The sequence below is a fragment of the Mytilus trossulus genome, chromosome 2 (assembly GCF_036588685.1).
Source record: "Mytilus trossulus isolate FHL-02 chromosome 2, PNRI_Mtr1.1.1.hap1, whole genome shotgun sequence".
NCBI lineage: Eukaryota > Metazoa > Mollusca > Bivalvia > Mytilida > Mytilidae > Mytilus > Mytilus trossulus.
In genome coordinates, this window is record NC_086374.1 from 89,243,413 (window position 1) to 89,269,849 (window position 26,437).

The window sequence follows — 26,437 nt, forward strand, 5'->3', positions numbered from 1 at the left end:
GTTGATGTTATTTAAATATCTTCTCTGGTAAAGAAGTCTTTTCTTATTTAGTTAGTTAGTGTAAACTTATTTTATTTGCTGAATTAAAGCAAAATGGATTAGAGACAGGTAAATCATACTTATGAAGTCTTCTCCATTAGTCTTTCTTTATGCCATAGACAGTATTTTTTATGTTGATCTGTGATCTGTTGATTTGGAAATTTTGATAGCACTCGTTAATAATTTTTGTTTTAGAAATCAAACATTTACCGGTATTCTCGTCATATAGGAGCGGATTGCAGATTTATATTGTATTTGATACATACGTTTTCACCTTACAGAACCTTTTACCCCTAATTAAAGGAGCAGGTGGTAAACTTCATGTAACTGTCTATCCGTTGTCTTTTTACAGCTGTCACTACATATATCTAGTGTGGAACTTTACAAAACAAAGTTTGTTCGTGTAAGCAATTTTCAGATCAGCCTGATTGTCACTTCTTGTTAAAAAAAAGAGGGACGAAAGATACCAAAGGGACAGTCAAACTTATAAATCTAAAATAAACTGACAACGCCATAGCTAAAAATAAAAAAAGACAAACAGACAAACAATAGTACACATGACACAACATAGAAAACTAAAGAATAAACAACACGAACCCCACCAAAAACTAAAAATAAGGGTGAGCAGATCCTGCTCCACATGTGGCACCCGTCGTTCTTTTGAGGTATCCATCCATGACACAAAATCAGTTCATTCACATTAGAATACAAAGTCATAACAAAACAAAAACACACAAATTAAATGAATAAACTCTCACCTCACTGCAAGACGGTTCTAGTACAGGTTTGAGCGGAAATCTTTGCACACATAATTTGAATAGACTTTGGAAGATGAAACACCATATAATCGGATCAGGAAAGAAAATAATACATTTGAAAACAGTACACATTCAAAACAAAACAGTTTATATGCATAAGGGTATACATATCGTAAACTATGAAGCAATTATTTTAATAATTAAGTGAGGTATCAAATGACAGATGATCATGAAGGACATGTGATTCTTGTAGAACACACAATCCACTGACAATTTTGAATGATGCAAAATGTATCAGTTTATTTTCTATTTTGGTCTGGAAATTGAAGATACGAAATACAAAATAAGGATAGTTGGTTAGATTGACAACGAGACAAGTACCAACCGAAGACTTTCCAACTAGCAACCTATATTACCATTTTATGACTCAATGCTGAGTTGTACTGTGTAAGATATTTTTATATTCTACGAATGAACGAAGAGTCAATTCTTGATACATTGAAACACGTTCCTCTGATATCTTAGGCCTCATTTTGTTAATTTTTAGTATACCAACTAACAATAGAATTTTTCGTAAATGTTTGATAAACAAGTCGATATTCTTTGCACAGCTTCTCTTGCAACTACTATTTTCATACATATCAGAGGTTTTACAATATAACGAATGAGTACATTGTGGTTTTTCTACATTTCTTGTCTTGTTGTCTGGTATTCAAACGTTTCAAGCTGTTGGCTTGAAACGAGAGAGAAAAGAGATGGGAATAAGTTCAATGTCCTTGGCAAAAGCATAATAACGTCTACGTGCAGAAGTATCGTATTTATTTCTATATTGAAATTCTTGATCAGACAAACTGTTTTTTAAACGTATTGTTAGCAAAAAGTAGAAATGAATTATCGTACAGTACCGCCTTTTAAAACAATAAAAATAAAATTACTTTTAATTCAGGCTATATTTCTACAATTTTACATTATTTTACAATTATTATATTTGTATTTAAACAACATATGTCACCTGTTTACCAATAAATAGTATTTTTGTACGTTTGAAAAGCCTTACGAAAAAAGAAAAAAACTATTAAAAATCGAACGTATATCCATAAAATACCACTCAACCTAGAACATATTTGCAGACTGGTTCAAATGAGAAATCTAAATGTATATTTGATACCATACACTCACAAAAGATTCCCATTAACCTTTCATATTTCACGGGTGAAATTAAAAACAAAACTACTTTTCCGTTTGATGACATCACAACACCTCCTACTTCTTTTCTTATTTTATTTATTCTTTTTTTGACGCAAACCTTTCAATAACACCTTTCTGACTTCAACATGATTAAAAAGTGATTAGTTTTGCTGACTGTACTTTTCGGCGGTATATATACAGATTTGTTTGCCAAAATGAGTAAAACCGAAACAGGATGTACTGGATAGCTGCCTCCATCCTGCTGCTGACAGCGAACCAGGTTAGATTACTTGTAATATGTATATGGGTCTATCACACTTCAATTTGAAAATATAAAAATATATTTGCAAAATGTATGTAGTCTGGTTTCAAACTATCCATTTTTTTTATTTTTTTTTTATTTACAAAACTTTAAATTTTGAAAAAAATAATTATAAAAATAAATCGTATAGAAATTATAATTTTAAAAAAAAGTCAGAAACGACATGAACCACTTTTGGCAACAACTTTATCCTGTAATTGAGAGCAAAATTGAGGGGAAAAATAAAAGACGGCAACAAAAGATGTTGACTCGATGAAGGGTAACATATCCTGTTTTAATGTTATGATATTTAAGATTGTATACTTGGACTTGATTATAATTTATTTTCTGAGTAAAATTTTCATTGTTTATTAATATTCATGTAAAGAATTACAATATCAGGACAATTTGACAAGAATAAAACGAATACAAATGTTCATGTTTTTTTTTATCAAATTTACGTTTCTTTCTTTCAGGTTAAAGCTGGTTCAATAAACTGTAAGTACATATGTTATTTTATAAAAATGTTCTCGTTCGTGAATGATGTGAGGGTATATAAGTAAGTAAGTAAGTTGTAGAAATAAGTGAAGAAACATCAATTATAGAGATTATGATATTGCAGATTTAACCATAACAGTAGTTTTGTTATTGTAAAACAGTTATAACAAGTTAAAGCCACGGTGCTGCATATTTATTAATTTTCAGAAGAAAGCAGTCAAATAAAACTATTTTCTTTATTTAGATTTTAAATATTTTTCAAGCCGAACATAACTTGTTGTTGTTGTTCGAATGCCGAACATTCCATCAGACAATAGGTGCTTCATAGTCTTATTTTTTTTCTCTCGAAATTTTGATAATGTGAATGTCTCTCATGTATTCTTAAATTTGAAATCAGTTCGTAATTTACCATTTTTCTACTGTAGCAATCTGAGAAGCATTAATTTGCTACGATTTCTAAATTCTTTAATGAGACATTCCAAATGATAAGGTTTAACATTTAGAAAAAAAAAGTTTGAGATTTAACCACTTATTTTTATCTAGTCTAGTGGTCGTATTTGTTTGCAACAATCGTCTTTCGTTTGATTAGATATTTTCAAAACTTCGGACTTTTGTTGTTTCTGTGTATTGTCTACTATTTGTTCTCCTTTTTATAGCTTATGGTTTATTGGTTTAGACCATTGTTGAAGTTAATTTATGTTTGATTATTGCATAAGACTTAGGTCATAGCGGAAAGTTGCTTTAAAGGCAGTCATATTACATCTCCGTATTTTTATAAACACTGAACAAAAAGAAATCGGAAGCGTTTGCATCAAATTGAGAATAGCCAAGATGTTCTCCTTCTTGCCATGGATCATTTATCATGCGAATTTTGTTAATATAACGGACCGTACACTGTCGTTGAAGTGAGAGGTTGAGCTTACTATAAATTCAGGTTCAATCCACCATTATTTTCGGAAAATTTCTGTACCAGTTGCTTTCCACTCGTCCTGTTTCCTTATATAGTCTAACTTTTGATATTGTCGCGATCGGTTTTTATGAACTTCCTTTTTTATCATTATTTTACATTGAAGTTCGGTATTTTTGTTAATAAATTTTCCCACAGTCATTCAAACATATCGGATGACGTTTCGAGATATCACATTTTCCCGTATAGGAATATATATGATTTTCTTTACAGGCTGCAGTCTACCAGCTGTCTATGGAAACGGCCATGAACAAGTGAGGAGATATTTCTGGGACTCGAACACCCAACAATGTATAAAGTTTGACTATTCCGGGGACGGGGGTAACGGTAACTGTTTTAACACGGAAGGGGAGTGCTTGTCACGGTGTGGATCAGGCGCCCATGAATATTATGGACTCGGAGATGGATATCACGATATCACTGTCAATAGTAAGTTCTACTTTTAGAAAGATTAACAATCTAATTGAAATGTTGATCTCTGATTATACTGCATATGAGCTCATATGCAGTATAACGTAATCAGAGATCAACATTTCAATTAGATCTCTGATTACGTTATACTGCATATGAGCTAATATGCAGTATAACGTAATCAGAGATCAACATTTCAATTAGATTGGAAAGATTAATATATTATGTTCTGTTTTCCTTTTGTAATAATTTGACTTGGTTTAAAATGTGAAGTAAGTAAACATTAAGTGTTATCACTTTCGTACGTACAACATCTGGACATTCATATACCAACAACAGATTTTGTACCCCAAAAAGATTATCGTTTTCAAAATCTTTCCGAACTTTGTGTCCTCAATGTCCTTTTTTTTTATTCGAGCGTCACTGATAAATTACTTGTAAACGAAACGTTCGTCTTGCATACAATGTTTTAAGCCTGGTATCAATGATGAGTTTATTAAATAAAAAATCACTGAAGAATTAGCGTAGGACATTAGCTATAGTTCAATTTTATATAATATCTAAAAGAACAAAAACTAGTATACAGTTGCGTTTGAATAAATGTATATCTACCTACGGAAAAGTATGGTTATAACGCGAACATTTATATATAGTGTATTATTTCTGTCAGAACGAGGATAATACCAAAAGAAATAATACCATGTATGTATTTTCAATTTCAGCCCCCGTTAATGGCTATTGGTCTGATTGGTCTGCTTGGGGACCATGTAATCAAAATGGCTTCACAATAAAAAGAAGAACATGCAATGCCCCGCAATACGGTGGACTGGATTGTGAAGGTCATAAGGCTGTCAAGAAGAGGTGTCATCCAAAAGGTATATTCCATTCTAAAAACGAATACCGAATTCAACAGTTTCAGTTCTCTTTTTTTTTTTTTAACATTCATAAATTCTTTATTGCACTCTTTGCTGTTTTAACAAATTACTTAATGTACAGCATTCCATCAAGTATCCCTGTTGCATACAATTATAACTGATATCCAGGCAGAATATACAGTTTCAGTTCGTTCTCATACATCCTTGGCATTCATATTATCGGCTTTCAGCATTCCTTATAAAGGGTAATCCAGAAAAGGCTCCGAACGCAAACATTTGATAAAGTGAAATTCCACGGTTTAAAATAAGAGCAATGTAATACAAATATGATTCAACGCAACACAACTAAATAACTGTTGAGTTAAAGCCTTCAAAGTTTAACCACTTTGTTAAAACAGAGAGTTTCAGCTTTAAACACATAAGGATATGTTTTACTGTTGTCCTTGATAAGACATTTCCCGATCAAAATTCATTAAAATTTGGATTAAGATCCTATATAAAAAAGAAGATGTGGTATTATTGCCAATGAGACAACTATCCACAAAAGACCAAAATGACACAGACATTAACAACTACATTACTTTAATCACAACAATCAGGTATTATCATGAAAAGTTCCGAATATCTTTTTCTCAATCCGAATCTGATCCCAATTGTATCTTTTGTTTGGGTAAAAACGATTCTGACTCATATTTCTACTTTTTCACTATTTAAAATATGTTCAAACAGCCCCCCCCCCCCTTTTAAAAAATACATCAAGGATGAGAGAGTGTTCAGTAAGTGAACCAAAACAGCACATTGAAACAATTTTAAAATAAAACAGCAGAAACCGTCGACGACATAGTGGTATTGCGTTTTATTTTCAATATAACTAAATGACAGTTGTTTCGTGAGTTGTCAATGGAAATTACTCGGGTGTTTGCTAGTTATGAGGAGGCATATCTTAAAGAGGCACTCACTGTCAAATTCATGTTCACCGATTCTAATCAAATTTTCATACCATGTGGTTTACACTAGTAACATTGGGGCCCTTTATAGCTTGTTGTTCGGTGTGAGACAAGGCTCCGTGTTGTAGGCCGTTCATTGACATATACTGGTTTACTTTTTTAAAATTGTTATTTGGATGGAGAGCTGTCTCATTTGCACTCACACCACATCTTCCTATATCTATTAAAAGTCGAAATAAAACAATAAACAAGGCACAAGCATGACAATACGTAGCTTCGTTTCGTGTGTATTTGAGTCTAGACGCCAACTAATTATTAATCGAGGTGACCTCTATAGTAATCCGATGACCATATAAGCGATATAAACATAAATATAGATATAAATAGATTAAGCAAACACGTGCTGTAGAATTATTGTAGGTCTATTTAATTTCATATTACAGATAAAAAGAAAGTTAATTATTGTTTTTACCTGTATTAAAATGTTTATTTGTGGATCGAATCAGTCAATCAAATAATTTACTTTTATTTCACTTTCAATGTTGACATTCTCTTCCTTTAAATAACTTTACACATACAATTCACGTGTTATCCATCTCAATAAGGGGTTAAATTGAAGTTCAGATGAATACGGATTCAATGAGGACGAATTATTCACTTGCAAGTGAATAATTCATTATCAATGTTTTTTGCTTATGTTGACATAATTGAACCTTAATGGCTCCTAAAAAGTAATTATTATTTCACTATTTGTATTTCATTACTGATTAAGCAAAAAAAAATATTAGGTTTTTCATCTATCTAGTGCCCCTTTAAGAGCAATACATGATATAAGAGGGCGAACAAATCAAATTTGACAATTTTTTGTTTAAAAAGTGGCATATCACCATACCAGGGAAAGTGACGCCACCAAAATTCAACATGATCTGTGATTGGTGGTGATAAGCAATTTTTTGTTGTTGTCTGCACTTTGGTCGGGCTGTTTGTGACATATTTCTCTTTGACAAATTCCCCATTTGCATTCTCAATTTTATTAAATTTCATAATAATTGGTAGAGGCCAAGTTAAGTTATAAGGTAGAAACGATATAGTCACCCATTTTTCATTTACAAAGGGACATGACTGTCGAAGGGTGAAGGTGGTGCTACCCAAATTTAATCTTGCCAAGCTGGTCTGTGTTTTCTGGTGATAAGCATCGTTTATAAGTTGCAAAACATTTGGTTGAGGCAAACTTAATAAGTTAAACAGAAACCAATGTTGGGTCTAAAAATGCCTGTACCAAGTCAGGAATATGACAAATGTTGTCCATTCGTTTGATGTGTTTGAGCTTCTGGTATTTTCCTTTGATTAGGGACATTACTTTTTAAATTTTACTCGGAGTTCAGTACTTTTTAGATTTTACATTCGCTTTGACGGTCGAATGAATGCACAGACGGACAAGGATAAACCTCATTGATCTATTCGCCTAACGACAGGGCTTACAAATAATTATTACGACAATGACTGAAGTGATTGAATAATAAGTCTGTACAGTATTTGAATGTTTTTATTACGAACATATACATAATAAGCTAATGTCATTGATATTGTATCAATTCAACATGAAACTTTATAAAGAAATGCGTAATTCTGTTTATTCGCAACAAGTAACATGTTATTATTTCGATCGAAGCATAGAGTCTGTGGGTTTCTAAGACCATCTTTCTCTGACAACAATAATTGATGATTGTTTTCATCTGATGAAATTACGACGACATTGTTAGATTCATAACCCGATACATAAACACGCCCGTAGTTGTCCATTGTAATACCACGTGGCTGTCTAAGATATTGTGGAAGTTCTACTTGCCATTCAACGCCTCCTTGAAGATCACAACATGTTACTGAATTATTTCCGTTTATGAAATAAAGTTTATCAGACCATATTGCAATGCTGCTAAAATGAGGCAATGGACCGTTATCTAATTTCGTAATAGAGTTGTCTTCTAACTTTAGAACAGACAGCCCATCTGCGCGACCATTACAGAACAATTTTCCATCTTTGTGTACTATTCCATAAATATTTGTCCCAAAACTCATCGATCTCTCAGTTTGTTTTTTGCTTTTCATATTGATAAACGTAATGCATGGGTTGTATTTCCCAGTAGTTAAGACAAGTTCTTGGGTTTCCTCGATATAGTGTTAAGGAGATGTACACATTTTTGTATCCAGTGTTAAATCTAAAGTACCGTCGGTTTCGAAGATATGAATTTTATCACTTCCATAGCAAGAAAAAATCATTTTACCATCAGGTAGTAAGGAGCAACCATTTACATCATTTCCAAGTGTTTTCACGGTCTGTCTTAAAGTAAGTCTGATATCCTCAATTGTAGGAACATGTGTAATATGCATCAGTATCTGTGCTTGTTTGTTCTTCCTGTTTGTCAATGTTGTATCACTTGACCTGGTATCCAGTATTATGGTTCCGATATTCTTGATTTGGGTAGGTAAAATCTCAACATCTTTTCCGTTTTTCCAAGATATGGATACATGGTTCATTTCATCTCCCTTTATTAAAGATTCTAGAAATTGTTCGTTGTTCCTGACATCTCGTTGGAAGTGTTTCAAAGCTAAGAATGTCTGCAGGTCTGAAGCATGCTGTTTTATCTTATCAAAAGTAGTTTGGCTTTCTGAAATCTTTCTTTCATTCTCTTGTATGGCTGATATTATGTCTTTAATTTTTGTGCTTTCTGTTTCCTCAGCGGCATACAACTCTTTTATCAGACTTTCCTGTAACTTATCTAGATGATTGTCAATCAAACTTCGTGTCTTCTGAACTTCTTTTTCTATTTTTGCCCTATTCTCCATCAGACTTTTCATGTTTTCTTGCCGATCTTTTCTTATTCGCTGCAAATTTTCGGAAAGTTCTGCCAGTATTTGTTCTATCTCCAAGAATGCATTTGATGATTTAACATTTTTGATGACGTCATCTATTACATCTATCTCTTTACATTCGTTATGGTTTTCAGTAACACATCGTCTGCAGCATGGGGTATCATGCTTCTTACAAAATATAACGTATTTGTCATCGTGTTTTGAACATGTTTGGGTAGTTTCCAATATACTTGAAGGCAATTTCTGGTACTCGGAGATTAGAACAGTACCATGGTTTCGGGACCCTTTTGAAGCTGCATGATGGTCTTTACATTCTTCACAAAGTCCTTCGTCACATTCTGAACACCAGACCACTGAGGGTTTGTTGATGTTACGGTACTCACATACACCACAAACAGTCAATTTACTCGACATACTACAAAATAAATAAAATTAAAAAAAAATGTTTGCTTTCATTTAAATTTTTTTAAGTTTAAGTTTAACTCAATTTAGGTAAAAAAAATAATCTTCAAATATTTATCTATGAAATATTTTTTTTGATTTAATAAAAAATCAATGGATAAATAGATATATTCGTTTTTTGTTGTCTATAACAGGACAGAATAACTTCTACTTTGAATTCTTGCAAATCTTATATATATAAAGAATATATTTGAAATAATATTGGCGCATGTCATATTATTATATGCTAGATTTATGTACAAAAGGGGCAACAAATGACATTTTCGGAGTCTCACATTTCCTGTTAGACTTATAATACATATTTCCTGTAAAACTGCATACTAGAAACTTTATAGGAAGGGCTTAGATTTATCATTTTTGAAAAAAACCGCCTTGAATATCTTAGAAGATTGTGATTTCCTTCTTACTGACAGTACCCATAAAAAGAAGCAGATAAATTCGAAATAGAGCCAAAAAGGCTATGTTTGCATGCTAAATCTGCAACATTAATTTTTCACGGAAAACCGTACTTTGTCAAGTCTTTTTAAATACTAATACTAATACTAATACTTGTGATACAGTAATTAGGGGTATTATTTAGTCCGTACCCATTGGCACGTGATATTTGTTCCACCTAACAGAAGTTCCAGTGGAAACTTTATTATAAACAATGTCATAATACCTGTACCTGTTGGAACAAATATTCTATACTATTTATTCCGTGGTGTAAATTTGATCATATTTGTCAATTTCTCAAAATGAACTTTATATAAGCAAAACGAAAACGAAAGTAGAATTCAAAATCTTTGATATTTGATTTGCAAGTCTTATATATGATATTTAGAATAAAAATCACAAGTTGATTCAGTATGTTAGAAAAGAATGAATTCAATGTTAAGAATGTCATTGTTAATGCTACAAACCTATTTATAACTGAGATAAAGTAAATGCCGCTCCGCTCAGACAAGGCAGGTATTTGTTCACGTGACCAATAAATACTTCCTATTCAAAAAGTGTAGTATCGCGGTAAAATACAAAACTATTATTTTATTCGTGATTATTGTCTCTTCTTCTACGAGTAAACACTTAACTCTTTTCGATTAGGACGGTTTCCCTCTTTTTCGACATTTATATGATTTTTAAAAATCTAAATTTCGATAATGTTCAATGTACAATATATATTTGTATACGCTCTTACAATGATAGTAGTATATATGATGCCCGTCTATTCTTTAAAATGATCATACACATTGGTCGGGCAGGAACTGCGTCTGGAGCAACTACAATCATTTGTGTTATTTTGGTAGGTTGTTTCATCTAATGCACACTTTCCTGCATTTACTCGATCCCTGATAGGTCAACATAATAATGGCCGATTCAGTAAATAAGACAATAACGTAATTGAAAACAAACAAATAGCAATTTTCACCAGTGCATTGTTTTGCCTGGGTGTTTTTTTATTACGTAAGAATTATTGAAAGCACTTTTTATGTCAATCAATATTGTTGGTAAAAAATAAAATACGTCTGCAACATGAAGTACAAATAAGAGGAGTTGAAATTTAAACTAGATAATGTACATAACACTGCAGCGGTCATACTAAATTAAATTAAGATTTTGGTTGTAGAAATGAACCATTTTCATTTTGATAAGGCATATATAGTATTCAATAACTAGAGAAATGTTGAACACAGTGATGCCAACTAACGTTCAACTAATTTGTTTTACAGTGGATGGTTGTTGGGGATCATGGAGTTATTGGTCTTCCTGTTCTGTGTCATGTGGTCACGGAACGACTAGTCGAACACGTGAATGTAATAATCCTTTACCATCCTATGGTGGTCAGTCATGTGATGGAAGTGACACCGAGACAATGGATTGTTTTACACAGAATTGTGGAGGTAAGATTCTGTCACTTCTGTGGCAATCCAGCATTTCGAAAGACGTTTTGTCAATATATGGTCATAAAACAAATATATTTAGCTCTGACAAGTATTTAATTTTAGAGGCACATTATGTTCAAATCTCATTAATCAATTTGAAATTAATAAGCAATGACAGAACAACATACTTGATGATAGTCATCTAAATTAAAATAAATCTTAAACACATTACATTTTATTCTAAATACTAGTTTTTTAATCTGGAATGCTCATTCATGAAACATTTTCGAACTAATGCTGTATAAATAATTATACGAACAAGACACTATATGATGGCACGGGACCTACGATTTCATACGCCATGTCATAAAAAGAAAAAGACAAACAAACAAATAATAGTACACACGACACACCATAGAAATCTAAAGACTAAGCAACACGAACCCCACCACAAACTGGGGGGATCTCAGATGCTCCGGAAGGTTGTGCAGATCTTGCTCCATATTTCACACTTGTTTTATATTATAACATTCTGGTAAATTATGTAATGCGGTTGGTCACATTCAGGAAATGGCAACGGGATTGTAGTAACGACATAAAGAATATATGTCCGATATCGTATGTGAAACGGATATTCCTTAACAGTCAACCAACTCGTGACGGCTCATTCAAATTTACGAAATGTCATTCCAAGCATTCAACCAGATACTACCTTTATACAGCATCGATAGAAAATGCGTACAAAAGAACCTAACCTGTTTTTACCAACGTTTTACATGGACATAAGTGAATATAAAATGTGAAGCTTCAATTGACAGGTCAGTAGTAAGTGGTACCTATGGAAGTTGTATAAGGAATAGGTTACTTGATTGTAAATGATAGAGATCCAAAATACGACCACTCATTGTTGTTATGTAACTTAAATCCACCAAAAAATTTTTAATAGATCCATTTATAGATATTTTCCAAAATATTTACTATACATGTGTGTGTCCCATTTTTCAGTGGTGGCTTACTATAAAATAACAAAACCAAAACATTTCGACAATCATCTCGTTAAAAACTTAACATAATATTTACAGTTGATGGGTGCTGGGGATCATGGAGTGAATGGTCAGGTTGTTCTGCCACATGCGGTCAAGGACACATGACGAAATGGCGTGAATGTAATAATCCGATGCCAGAGTATGGTGGTCATAATTGTGATGGTGATACTGTTGAAACGGCGGACTGTAACATAAAGCATTGTGAAGGTAAGGAATTATTAGGTGTAATTGTAAATGTTCCTTGTTAAAACACCAAAACGTCATATGCTTTTTTGCCTATAGGACAGAGTTGTAAACAATTCGAGTATTATAACCCTATAGTAATTCATCAAAGGCCCCGACGTACATCTGTATTTGACAACAATTTAAACAAACAAAAAAGATAGTAAAGATCTTGCATGAAGTTGAGGACACATTAATGATAAAAATATTTATATCAATTTTCCCATTTCAAACATTCCATTTCATGTAGTCAAATTCCATCACTACCTGTATCTAGCGCGTTTATTTCCTATCTTATAATGTGATCTTGAACTTATTCTTGTATGAAGGGGCACCAATTTCAAGGATGCATTGCTGCTAGTCACAAGTAGCCGTAGGTATGAACTCAATGAACAGGGAAGATGATCAACATTCAAATTCAGTTCCACAAAAATGGTACTATTGCACAGCTTGCATAAGTTTAAAATATTACTTCCTATATAAAAATGAAGTAAATATTAAGTAAGTATAGTTACATGTCGGATAATACATGCGCATAAAAAGTAGTATTACATTGTATGAATGCATGATGACCTGAAACATTTCTCCTTATTATGAATACATCTGTATTATATTTCAGTGAATGGTGGATGGGGTTCTTGGGGATCTTGGTGTGACTGTAGTGTGACATGTGGTGGAGGTATTATGAGCAGAAAACGCGATTGTAACAATCCAGTACAAGGATATGGTGGTTATGGATGCCAGGGAGATGGGGAGGAAACACATACTTGCAACGAAGGATATTGTATGGGTGAGTTAATGAATCATAGTTGAAGAGATTACATTGTTCAGATATTTGCCAAGGAAATTAATGCACTTTCAGGTTAAAGTGTTTCATCAATAATATACAAAGTCTGGTAGGATCATTAATAAAATGATTAACACTTATATCTACAGTTGGTCAACATTTTACTGATTACATTGTTATATAAAACCCTTATCAAATGGAAAAATCAAAATTATAAACACAATAAAGAAAAACATAGTCTTTATTTGGTACAGGCATTTAATTATATGGAAAATTAATTTTTGGTTAAATTTCAAAATTTTTTCATCTAATTGACTGACATATTGTATTCGTACGATTGTAACGTTTTTGTCTTCTTTAGTGACCGAATCTAACGCACTAAATTGTGGAAGTGCTACTTACTATTTTCATTTGGAATAAATAGATAGATAAGTTATATTATCTCCCTGTCTTCCATTTGTAAAAATGGAGAAAATTATTTGAACAAAAGATTAAAAAACCTGTTTCATATAAGATCCAAAAAAAGTAAATTTTGTTTTTCGATTTTTTTTTTTTTTAAGTTTTGTTACTCTATCTTATCCTTTAGGAGCTTTTCAGAAAGAATGAAAAGATGAACATAACTCTTCAATTGGTCGACATTCCACTGCTTGCTCCTACAGTAATAGTTTTATTGATTGGTGGTTGCTGTTAACAAAGGATTATCCCAGAAGTTCTGGAAGGGGTTAGGGTAGGGGAGGTGTCTTATATTTTTTATTTTCAATCATGTCAAACACGTCATCATTGCTTTAATGTCATATAATAAAATATATTATAGTTGATGGAGGATGGGGTTCGTGGGGGTCATGGTGTGCTTGCAGTGCTACATGTGGTGATGGTTATATGAGTAGGAAACGTATATGTAATAACCCGGAAGCATTGTATGGAGGTCATGTTTGTGACGGCAACACAGAGGAAGTACACCTATGCAATAATGGACATTGTCACGGTAAAATGATAAGTTTGAAGAAAATACTTACGGGGTTGCAAACTCTTGGTTTAGTGAAAATTCAGGGTTTGCTGAAAATTTAAAGTAATTACTGTGGATTCATAATTATAAAAAAGAAGATGTGGTATGATTGCTAATGAGACAACTGTCCACAAGAGACCAAAATGACACAGACATTATCAACTATAGGTCACCACACGACCTTCAACAATGAACAAAGCCCATACCACATAGTCAATTATAAAAGGCCCCGATATGACAATATAAAACAATTCAAACGAGAAAATTAACGGCCTTATTTATATAAAAGTTGGATACTTACTTTAGTGGATTTATTGGGTACAAGTAAACAACGAAATGAAATGTTTAACCAATAACAAATCTTCTATAGGCTTGTTTGCTGTGTTCGGCAAAACTACGAAATCAAACAACCACGAAAACAATCGACGTTTTCCTTAATCCACGAAAAAATGGTTCTCACAAAAATAAATGAATCCTCAGTAATTTGACCTTCAGTTTAAGTGAATATAAATAGTTTATGAATTAACGAGTTAGACTTATCACCGGGTTAGAACATACATGAGAAACATGAAGAACATTTTATTTCTAATTAAGAGCCCACAAGGGACATATAGAGAATTCATAAAGGAAATGAACATTGATTAGCATAGATACACAATTACTATATAATTAGACTGAACTAAGCGCAAGGTTTGAAGTATATGATAACAACCCTGAATGTTCTCTATGCATCTTTCGCCTATACTTTATGAAAGACAAATTAGATGTTGAGGTAAATGTTGACAATATAGCTTATGGCAAATTCAAGAAACAACATCATTGTCTGCATAACATGTACTGAAATATATTGCAGCTGGTTTCATGTCCTCAAAAAAGAATACTAACATGACCACTAATGGCGACACATTTCAAAGGTGAAGTGTTTATTGACATTATTTCTTGAACTAAGAATAGAAGCAACACCATTGATATATATATGTAATGTGATACACTATATTACAGTTGATGGCGGATGGGGTTCTTGGGGGTCTTGGTGTGCTTGCAGTGCTACATGTGGAGATGGATATATGAGTAGGAAACGTATATGTAATAACCCGTCACCAGGCTATGGCGGTCATGAATGTAATGGAAACATAGAGGAATCAGCCTCCTGCAATAATGGACATTGTCACGGTAAAATTATTAGCTAAAAGAAAATACTTACGGGGTGTAAAAACTCGTGGTTTAGTGGTTTATTGAAATCTCAGGGTTTAGTGTAAACATACTGACTTATATATATATATGTTAAACATGAAGTTAAGTTTTTCTCGATGAAATTTAATAATGGATCTAGAACACTCACAAGCGAGCTATCAGTTGACCTTGTAATGTCATAAATTAATATTAATAAATCTGGCACAGTTCAGTGGACTTTTGCATACATTTGTACTTGCCGACCATATAAAAGCACTTTCTTTAATTTTGTTGAGGCTTTGATGTCGTGTAACCAAAGTTTTCAGTTACTTTTAATCAATATCTGAATTAGTTATCAAATTCAAAGAACACATTAACATTAACACAAAGACTAAATTTGTTTTTGTTTATCTGAAGTGTCCGTTGGAAACGGTATACGAACGCTAGAAGTCAATCTTTGTGATGACAGAGGCACTCATTTTGATTGTTGTAGTCGTGAGAAAAGATTTCTGTGAATATTTCAAAGTTTTCTCGTAAATTAGAATACAAACCAAGTATGTTCGAAATAACCATGGAAAATATCTATGCTTAGATTAGCATAACAAGTTATTTTTCAAAAACATATTTTAGCAAGATTTTGACACCAATGTAAAGTAAAACGTTATGTTAGTGAATTTCAATCAGTTTTTCGTGATGTGCAATTTCTTTTTGTCTGCTAGTGTTCACCAAATTTAAAATGAGAAATTGTGCACTTAAGTGTATATTGACAATCTAGTTAAAACCAAAATGAGAAACACCATCATTAACTTTATTAAATGTTATACATTGTAAAACATATTACAGTTGATGGTGGATGGGGCTCCTGGGGATCTTGGTGTGCTTGCAGTGTAACATGTGGTGATGGTTATATGAGCAGAAAACGCATATGTAATAACCCCACACCAGGCTATGGCGGTCATGATTGTAATGGAAACATAGAGGAAACACACCCTTGTAATGAAGGACACTGTGGAGGTAAGAAAAATAGACAGCATTAGAAAATATGACAAATAACACATACTTTTGTTTCAATTTTATGAAGAACAAGAAATATGTAAAAAAAAAATCTTTTGCCTAACTGTCATATTCTAGAATGGAACCGAAGCGAAATCCATATCAAAACACTAGTATCTTAATTCTAAAATTTATGTTTCAATTTACGAGGATTTTGGAGCTGAAGTCAATGGTCAGAATATAGTAAATAATTTTAGTGTTGCACGATAAACTTAACGTGTATTTGTAAGTATAGAGTAAAATCACAAAAATACTGAACTCCGAGGAAAATTCAAAACGGAAAGTCCCTAATCAAATGGCAAAATCAAAAGCTCTAATACATCAAAGGAAAGGATTACAACTGCCATATTCCTGACTTGGTACATGCATTTTCTTATGTAGAAGATGATCGATTAAACATGGTTTTAAAACTAGCTAAGCCTTTCACTTGTATGACAGTTGCATCAAATTCCAAATTGATAAATTCAGGGCTTGTTAAATTGTTTGATTGTTGTGAAAGTATAAATATAAACCTTTTTAAAACCTTTCAGTTGACGGCGGCTGGGGAGCATGGTGTGAATGGTCGTCATGTTCAGCTTCATGTGGTAAAGGTACAACAAGACGATCTCGTAAATGTACCAATCCTACTCCATCTTACGGAGGACACACTTGTGGTAGTGATTCAGATCAGGTCATGGATTGTTATGTCGAGACTTGCATACGTAAGTCAAGTTTATAATTTCATGTAAAAAATGTCGCTACTGAAAAAACAATTCTCCTTATATACCTACGTACACGGATATATACAACTACAGATCACCTTTCGGATTAGAAAAATGAGCAACACTTATTGCCTTAATGACACATATCTTTAATATTCTAAACCAACAAAAACACATGACCGATCGAATTTTAGCTGAGGGCAAGAACTTCAAGACAGTAACATGGTTAACTGTGTTTATACATATATACATATTTGTTTTGATCTACGTTTATTTTTCTCATTTGCAAAGGGGTGAAAAATTTATAATTCGAATATTTAGATTATTTAAGGCTTTATAAAAATAAGGAGATGTTATATTATTGCCCTAAGAAAAAACTATCAACCAAAGTTGAAATACATTGGAAGTAAGTAATTATAGACAACCGTGTTTATTTCTCATATTTTCCCCTTGATATGTTTATTTATATATTTGTAGCCGATTTAAGTTGCCCAGGAGGTGGTACACCACTTTTAGATTCCTATGGTGATATTCTGTTTTGTGGAGGATCGGAATCCTGTCAGAAATGTCCTTACGGTTATCAGTGTTATCCTGGCTCTGGTTCACAACGGTATTGCTGTCCATACAGTGATGATTATGTTAAAGACTACGGTATGTATCATACAATAACACAGTCATAGTTGAACGTTACCATATTTGTTACAATTTATCAGTTTAACTACTTTAGTACTGGCATAAAAATACGAATATTTATTTATTTGATGTTGAACATACTTTAAATTATGATTCTTTGTCCAATTTTTAGTTTATACAGCTCTTCAATTTTCGAATAAGTTTTGAATTTTCGAATGTATAGCCTCTATCACTGAAGAGACATGAATTGTCGAAATGCACATCTGATGCAGTAACATTGGTATTGTTTATGTTAACATTAATGCTCTCTAACTCCGTATTTTAGTTGGAGATATCTGCCGCGATGAGATTTAGTTAAAAAAAAAAGGAATTAATTGAATTTTGCCCGTAATTTGAAGTAAAAACAATCGTTATTATAACATAAAGGGTTTCCTTCAAAGAGGTAAATAGTCTTACTCGTGATTTACTCACCTGTTTTAAAATGTATTTAATGTGACATTTTCACTGATTTTTAATGTCTTTGTTAATGAATCAATTCTCAATACTGAAAAAATGATTGGTCATTGATTATTGTTGCTAAAATGCAGATCTATTTTATATATTTTTCTTTTCATTTCAGATGTATGTAACATGGAACCGGATTCCGGAAATTGTCAGAATTCGTACTCTCGATACTTTTATTACAACAAACATACAGATACATGTGAATACATGGCATATGGTGGTTGTGGGGGTAATCTCAATCGTTTTGATACTTTACAAGAATGTGAGAAGAGATGCAGAAATACTAAAACAACTAAAGATGGTAAGACATTCGTACCCTCATTCTTAGGAATTTGGAAAATATATCTTTCAATATCCAACTAGTTGGAGTATAAGTTGTTTGTTTGTTAAAAGGTTAGAAGAAATGAGGAAAGCAATATTTTTCAACATCATTCGTAGTGTGTCGCCTGTAAGTCTGACTTGCGCTTCACTAACTTTACCCCCATTAAACGGGTTAGAAGATACTAAACGTTACGTGAAAAGAATTGTCAAGCAACTATCCACCTTTTTATTTAGATTTCTAATTTCAAAATAGTATAGATATAGACTGTCACTTTTTTGATTGCTGTTATTATCATTTGAAGTCTGATATATATATTATTTCACACTACTTACTGTAATATAAGTTTGCAGATATGTGAATATGATTCAATAAGTAATGATTCATGTTTGAAAAATACGTATTTTGTTCTTATTAGCATTATCATCTCTTATAATATATTTCAGTATGTAAATTGCCCTGCAACACTGGGGATACTTCCGGTTCGTACTGTTTCTTTGAATACAGTGAATGGTACTATGATGAATCATCCAATCAATGCAAGGCTTTCTCCTACAGCGGATGTGGAGGCAATCTAAACAGATTCCATGACAAGGTCACGTGTGAGAGTGTTTGTACACGACAGTACGATACCAGCTATAGTGGGGATAGTGAGTATCAAATTGAATAGAATATACGTTAGAACCATCCGTATAGTTTTTAAATTGCTATTTGTATTCAGTAATATAGGGAAAGGATAAGCATAAAATAAAATATATTATTCAGCTATACCAATCTGGTATGAAGGTCGAAATTTAGATTACATTACATTTGACCTTGACTTTTATTTGATCACTCAGATAGCATCGAAAACAACACAGAAAAGAAAAGAACGGGTTAACAAAAAGACAGAGAATGACGTGGTGCTAAATAAAGATAGGAAGAACATAGAAAAAGTCCACCACTAAAATAAATGCATACCCCTCTAGACTCTCATGATAGTGAACACATTTTAAATTCATTTATTGGAGTTTGCATGAATACGATTGTTTTTTCTCTCTCTGTTAAACGAGTGTACAAAACACATATTGACATGTTTTGCATTCTGACATTTACAGGACCATTTGTACTGCGACATATAAATATCAATACTATTATTATTATGAATAGTATTGTATCAGAAGTATATACATAATAACTATTTCTTCAATTATCCAGAATGCAACCTTCCAAAGGATGCTGGATATGGGAAGTTCCATGTGAAAGAGTTTTACTATAACAAGGCAACAGATTCGTGCGAGGCTTTATGGTTCAAAGGAACAGGTGGCAATGACAACAGATTCTACGATTACTACACGTGTGAGGCAGCATGTAAACTGAATCCAATAGATCCGAACGGTATGTATTTATAACAACTTAACATATTGTAATGTAACTGAATCCCAAAGATCCAAACGGTATGTATTTATAAAACTATGTGTTGTCTATTGGTAATAATGACAACAATTTGAACTCACTGATTCCTCGTTAATCACGTGACAATAAAACAAAAACTATAGTTAACTTATATTAAAGTAAATGTTTTTGGATGACAATTTCAAAACCAAAGACCACAATTTAGTTCTTATTCATAGATCTTGGTCACTATTAATATCCCTTGTTTATCACTATAATGGTTTAAATATGCACCTTGGCTTTAAACAGCTTTTATTTAATCAATATTGTCTTTAAAGTCTTTATATATCATATAATTGTTCATGGATTAATATCATGTTATTAATTTTCAGTGTGCTATTTGGAGCCTGATCGAGGAAGTGGTAATGAAGGGTTTGAGCAGTGGTATTTTGATTATTCTACTCAGTCCTGTCAAAAGATTATATATGGAGGAAGTGGTGGAAACCAAAACAGATTCCATGACGAAGACTCCTGTGTAGCTACTTGTAAAGACAAAAGTGTAACCGGATCAGGTAAGTGTTCGTTTCTGTGTAGCCACTTGTAAAGACAAGAGTGTATCCGGATCAGGTAAGTGTTCGTTCCTGTGTAGCCACTTGTAAAGACAAGAGTGTAAACGGATCAGGTAAATGTTCGTTTCTGTGTACCAACTTGTAAAGACTAAAAGTGCTATCGGATCAGGTAAGTGTGTGTTTCCGTGTAGCCACTTGTACAGACTCACATGTTACTGAATGTTTTTCTATCAGACATTGTAAACAGTGTGGAATTATAACATCGCCTATCATTCATGAACTCCAATGACCCCAACATCCATTGAACATTGTCATGTGTGGTTAATGAGCTAATATTTCTCCTTAGGTTGTCATCTGTGGCGAATAATTCCATCTTAATACTTCTTTTATCATTGTCCTTTGTGGCGTATGACCCAAATTCTTTCAAATATGGTCACCTGTGGCGATTGACCTCAGCTACCTTCAAACATTGTCACCTGTGGCGAATGATACCATCGTTCTTCGAACATTGTAAATGTGGCGAATGCTCAATCTTTTTCAAGAACATGGTCACCGTCGTTACTAAAAGAAGGATAATTTACACATAAACAATTAGGACCAAATACAACTACAATTTGTAATATTAGTACATGTGTTCTGCTCGTTTTATTGCAATCAGTTGGGTAAAATAGGCAGATACTTCACCATAACTAGAACGAAATGCAATAACATAATTAAAAAAAAAAATAGGGCCGGTAATGTTGAACCTAGGACAATTAAAAAAGTATATTTTGACTTATGAGTTTGATATCCATATAGTAACTTTCGACTATCTTTTTGATGGTGCTTCGTGTTGTCATTGGACAAAAATGCTATTATAAGAGCAGCATTTTGTTGTAACAATCGTTACTCGTCCTTGGAATAAAAAAAACCATAAAAATATGCCTTTCTACAGTTTGTAGTACGTACAATCTGTAGATAGTATAGTGCATGTAGCAAGTCAACTTCTTAATTTGTTGAAATGTCTTTCTCATATTTTACAGCGTATCACTTACAACTAGTACTATAAAAGTTATCATTCGGGTTTTTTTAACTACCACATTGATTTTTAATGTTGCATCTCTGTCTATTACATTCTTCAAAATTCCAAATACCGGAAAACACAGGAGAACATGTGTTTGACTTATTTCTAATTATTCTACTGCAGTGTGTACCTTACCGAAAGCTGATGGTTCTGGTTGGGATCATTTAGAGAGATATTACTACAATAAGGGAACAGGTGCTTGTGAACAGTTTTATTACAAAGGACAAGGTGGAAATGAAAACTGCTTCACATCTCAAAAGGAATGTGACTACACCACACAGTTTTGTAAAAAATATACTCCTCCAACTCAAGGTAAGATATAAATATATAAACAAATTGAAATTTCTTCATGTTTGACTGTTTCTGTTCTGAAAAATGAATATGTTCAGATACACAATAAAACAACGACTTCGTTGGTGAGACTTTGAATACAGAACAATATTTGGTGAAGTCAAAGTAGGATGTCTTTGGGTTTTTTTTTTTCATCTTCTTCTTTTTTTTTATAATCATCTCTTTTGTTTTTTAATAATAATAATAATAATAATAATAATAATAATAATAATAATAATAATAATATATCATAACGAGGCAGTGTTTTTATTGTATAATTTAACACTAAAAGAGTTCTGTTAATATTGTGTGTTTCTGATTTTAGCTTGTTATATGGACAAAGACAGCGGATACAGCATGGGACATACAGCACCTACAACATATTGGTATTTTGACTGGAACAAAAAACAATGCAACACGTTCATACATTATGGCTTCGGTGGTAATGACAATGTATTCTTTACAAAAGAGGATTGCGAACATTTATGTGGGTCATTCAAACCGTCCCCTGATGGTAAGTCGATCCTAACATTTCTGTGGTTCATTTAAACCGTCCCCCGATGGTAAGTCGATCCTTAAATTTATGAGATTTCATTTTGAACAATCGCTTATTAAATGACTGATCGCCATTTGTTCCTTATCTATTTCACGACAAGAAGTTTCAGCAACAACAACATACATTTTTTTAATTCATATTTCTAAACATATATTTTTTCTGTCTTTAAATATATTACCTAAATCTTCTATTGTGTCCTTATCTTTCCAAAAATGAAAATAATTATCTATGGAATCAATGTAGATTGCGTTTAAACATTTTTTTCTTTCACTATCACCAGGATTACTCAAATACAAAATTATGAGCAACAAGGGTGTATATTAACTTGAAAACATTCAACAACATCTCCGATTTTGGTGTAACAGAGAATTGTTTTAAAATGTCTGTTTCATTTGTTTACAGTTTGTTCATTGCCTTTTGAAACCGGAAATTGTCATCAGAGAATAAAAAGATATTACTTCGATAACTATTTAAAGACATGTAGGGAATTTATATTCACTGGTTGTTTTGAGAATGGAAACAATTTCTTAACGAAATCAGACTGTGAATCCTTATGTGGAAGCTTTACACCTCAACTCACTGGTAGGTCATCTACATTACGATTGTTTATATTTTTTCTATTCTAAACTAATTGTTTTTGATGAATATAGAAACACTTTAATTATGAGACTAGTTCTCTTCCTAGTAGCCAACAAAGGACCCTGTGACGGGGGCTACGATTTTTTTAGTTTGCGATTTTGAAAGTTATAGACCATCTCATTTGCAGAGATCATATATCCATTTCCTTCTATAGTACGTAACACTACACTCAATATGACGAGATCACGTTTAGAGAAGTATTGCGAAGCACGTATGGAACGTATATCAACTATGTGATGGAGATTGATTTAAAGTATGGAACAACATCTAATAAGAACTAAAAAAGAAGCAAGAAAAGATTATACCTTTTGTCAGAGATATTATATTAAAAAAAAAACCAGAAAATTATTTTTATTTTTTTTTCTCTCAAAAGTATGAACTATAATGTGAAGTAAGTGTCTGTATTTTGCTTTGTTGTTACGGGTAAAGACGTAAAATTTATCTTGTCTAGGAACCGTTGTTAATGAAATGATGTTAGTGCACAGATGCCAATAAATTTGATTGATATCAGCATACTGAAACGAAACTGAAGTTAATATTTTTTAACACATAAGGTTGAACAAGTAATAAGTATGCAATATAAAGGTAACAGTAGTATACCGCTGTTCAAAACTCATAAATCCATGGACAAAAAATAAAATCGGGGTAACAAACTAAAACTGAGGGAAACGCATTAAATACAAGAGGAGAACAACGACACAACACTAAAATGCAACACACACAGAAACAGACAAAATCCCACGAAAATAAGAAATATAACATCAATACAATTTTATGACAAGAGAACTGATTTGACGAAAAAATAGGAAAAGGTAAGATATAGAAAAGAAATGATGCAAATTGAAAACAGAAACACTATCTTTTTTCAGTTTGTGATCTCCAAAGAGACGCAGGAAACGGCTATTATAAGCAAAGACTTTTCTATTACAACAAAGTGACCAAGAGTTGTGAAATATTCGATTACACCGGTCAGGGAGGAAACGGGAATAGATTCGGCACCTATAGTGACTGTTTTAACACCTGTGTTCATACCGACCATAGCGGTGAGTTTAAATCATGCATTTTGTAAACTTTCATACGCATACAACTGTATTTGCAATGTATAATATGTTGCTATTTTTTTTGGGGGGGGGGGGGATTTGCATTGCTGGTTTATGCCACAAGCCATCAGTTAATGGTTTTGATCTTTAAAAAACAAAACACATGAGACGGGTGTTATTCAAAAACACCTTTAATGGAAATAAACATATATGAAAGGAACATAACTACTTTTTTTGGTACAAATGTACTTAAAATAAGTTCATGTGTTTTAGTTTCCTTTACATACACTAAGCCTATATATATCAGATGATTGCTCTTGTCACTTGCACATTCATATGTGTCTTGTCATGTTTCTGTTAAGACCACTCTGACATGTATACATGTCCTGACGTTGATTAGGGTGACTGTCGACAATAATTGAAAAAGTTATTCTCACACGATTGTGAGTAAGCGTTTGATAAGTGGACTGTCGATAATTATTGATTGTTTTCCCTATTTTCTCCACTAATTGAAAGTCAGAGTCTAATATAAAACATATGCATACAAGATGTTTTTACCACAGATTGTTAGTGTTCAATTGTGGGTCTATCAGTTATAATTGAATAGTTTTAAGATTGCGAGTCACCTTTAAAAGTGAGTCTTTCTGTAATTATCAAACTGCTTTAAGATTCCGATTCACCTTTCAATAGGATGTATGTCACTGTTTTTTTTTATGTTTCTTTTAAAATACTTGTAAGTAAGAGTTTGACAGGGGACTATCAATAACTATCTAATACTAATCCATTTGTTTTGAACAATAAAATATGTTTAAATTAAAAAATAAATTATCTAATACTTCTCTCTACAGATTGTGAGTCAGAATTCGATAGAGGATCTGGTAATGATTATCTGATACAATACTATTATCACAAAAACCTCAAAGAATGTTATAAGTTCGCTTACAAGGGAACTGGAGGAAACAATAATAGATTTCCTGACAAGGCATCATGTGAGAAAAAGTGCAAAGCTTAAGGTAGGCGTCAATACTGCCAGACTATAGCAATACATGTTTACGCCGTAAACAGACAAAAAATGTCCATTTGATACAATTGAATTTTCAGGTTTGCCGTTTTTTTCTCGATTCTGAAATTTGTGTGCCGTTTTACGTGCCTTCGAAAGTCTCCCGTCAATTCATCCTTATTCTTTAATGATTTATGCAAAGAATTCGTTAAATTGTATTTGGTGTATTAGCAGTTTATATTTCGATATTAAACAACAATACAAAAGCAGGATTTTAATTTTGTTCACCAGACTTTGCGATTCGTCTACAATCAAAATTCGTTATTGATCCTCAAATAAATTTTATTTTCAAAGGACAAACAAGGTATGAAGTTTTAATTTCGTTAGGATGTTCCTAAATACAGCTTCCTAATCGTAATCTACTCCATGGTTGGAAATGCTTTATTATATGTCGAAAATTGTTAACTTTTTAAAGTCAATTCAACACTATAGCTAACTACTTCGCTGGCAATACCACTGGGGAGTTGCTCACCAGCACTGACATCAACAAAATGATTTAAAATAATCATTAAATATATCAGGCTTATTTTTGTGTACGTCTAATGCAGGAAAATTTATAAAGCTAAAGGCTTCATAGGATTGCAAAATACAAAATTGTGACGTTAAATTAATATAGTCGATACCTTAATTTGTGTTAACCAATCGTATGTATGGACAATCTATTTTATGCATCATCAAATTAAAATGTCTGCTGTTAGATTTTGGTATGAACTTACTTATTTCTCCTTAATTGTTTATACAGCATCATCAATATCTTAGCATGTTTTAATGAATATCTTGTGTTAAAGATACCAAACGATTTTAATGATTTACGGATATAAAGACTGCAGCGAAGTATTTTTTCATTGAAGATTAACATAATATGTTCTATTATTTTTTTCAGATCAATATGGAAATTGAAAGGCTCATCTACCCTTACGACACGATCTACTTCAAAGACTTTTATCATTATATTAATTCATAGAATAAATTCTGCATTATCAACATTTTGTACATTAATAAGTCAGAATATTGAACTATCCTAATTGACAAAACCGGCTGCTGCAAAAGAATAGGCAGGACCCGCCCCAGTAATGCAAGTCGTTTTGTTAATGCTCGTTATTTCTCGTGATTTGTTAGGTAATTTATAAAACAACGACATTTTTTCCAAGATTTACTTTTTCTCAAGGAAGCATATAAA

General features: G+C 32.4%; 2 protein-coding genes across 2 annotated transcripts; one reads left to right on the forward strand and one right to left on the reverse strand.

Moving 5' to 3' along the window:
* The first annotated feature begins 3,948 nt into the window (after positions 1 to 3,948).
* On the forward strand, positions 3,949 to 26,241 carry LOC134706080 (papilin-like). The gene is made up of 20 exons (XM_063564790.1): positions 3,949 to 4,180; positions 4,885 to 5,037; positions 11,030 to 11,200; positions 12,265 to 12,435; positions 13,070 to 13,240; positions 14,052 to 14,222; positions 15,246 to 15,416; positions 16,260 to 16,430; positions 17,000 to 17,170; positions 17,648 to 17,821; positions 18,423 to 18,608; positions 19,073 to 19,276; positions 19,824 to 20,003; positions 20,393 to 20,572; positions 21,756 to 21,944; positions 22,288 to 22,476; positions 22,921 to 23,100; positions 24,027 to 24,200; positions 25,046 to 25,210; positions 26,141 to 26,241. Exons 1-19 carry the CDS (start codon positions 3,949 to 3,951, stop codon positions 25,207 to 25,209), a joined length of 3,402 nt encoding a protein of 1,133 aa, XP_063420860.1. The 3' UTR covers position 25,210; positions 26,141 to 26,241.
* LOC134708302 (transcription intermediary factor 1-beta-like) lies at positions 7,513 to 10,278 on the reverse strand. Its single transcript, XM_063568737.1, has 2 exons — positions 10,223 to 10,278; positions 7,513 to 9,273 (listed from the first exon to the last, which is right to left on the reverse strand). Exon 2 carries the CDS (start codon positions 9,270 to 9,272, stop codon positions 8,166 to 8,168), a length of 1,107 nt encoding a protein of 368 aa, XP_063424807.1. The 5' UTR covers position 9,273; positions 10,223 to 10,278; the 3' UTR covers positions 7,513 to 8,165.
* Positions 26,242 to 26,437: the final 196 nt, after the last annotated feature.

What these genes read in the sequence shown, in the direction of transcription:
- LOC134706080 (XM_063564790.1), top strand. Translation starts at nt 3,949, where the DNA reads ATGATTTTCTTTACAGGCTGCAGTCTACCAGCTGTCTATGGAAACGGC. An exon ending in TCACGATATCACTGTCAATA is followed by an intron (nt 4,181 to 4,884) that starts GTAAGTTCTACT and finishes TTTCAATTTCAG; the next exon opens with CCCCCGTTAATGGCTATTGG. An exon ending in TTATGTCGAGACTTGCATAC is followed by an intron (nt 17,171 to 17,647) that starts GTAAGTCAAGTT and finishes ATATATTTGTAG; the next exon opens with CCGATTTAAGTTGCCCAGGA.
- LOC134708302 (XM_063568737.1), bottom strand. Translation starts at nt 9,272, where the DNA reads ATGTCGAGTAAATTGACTGTTTGTGGTGTATGTGAGTACCGTAACATC.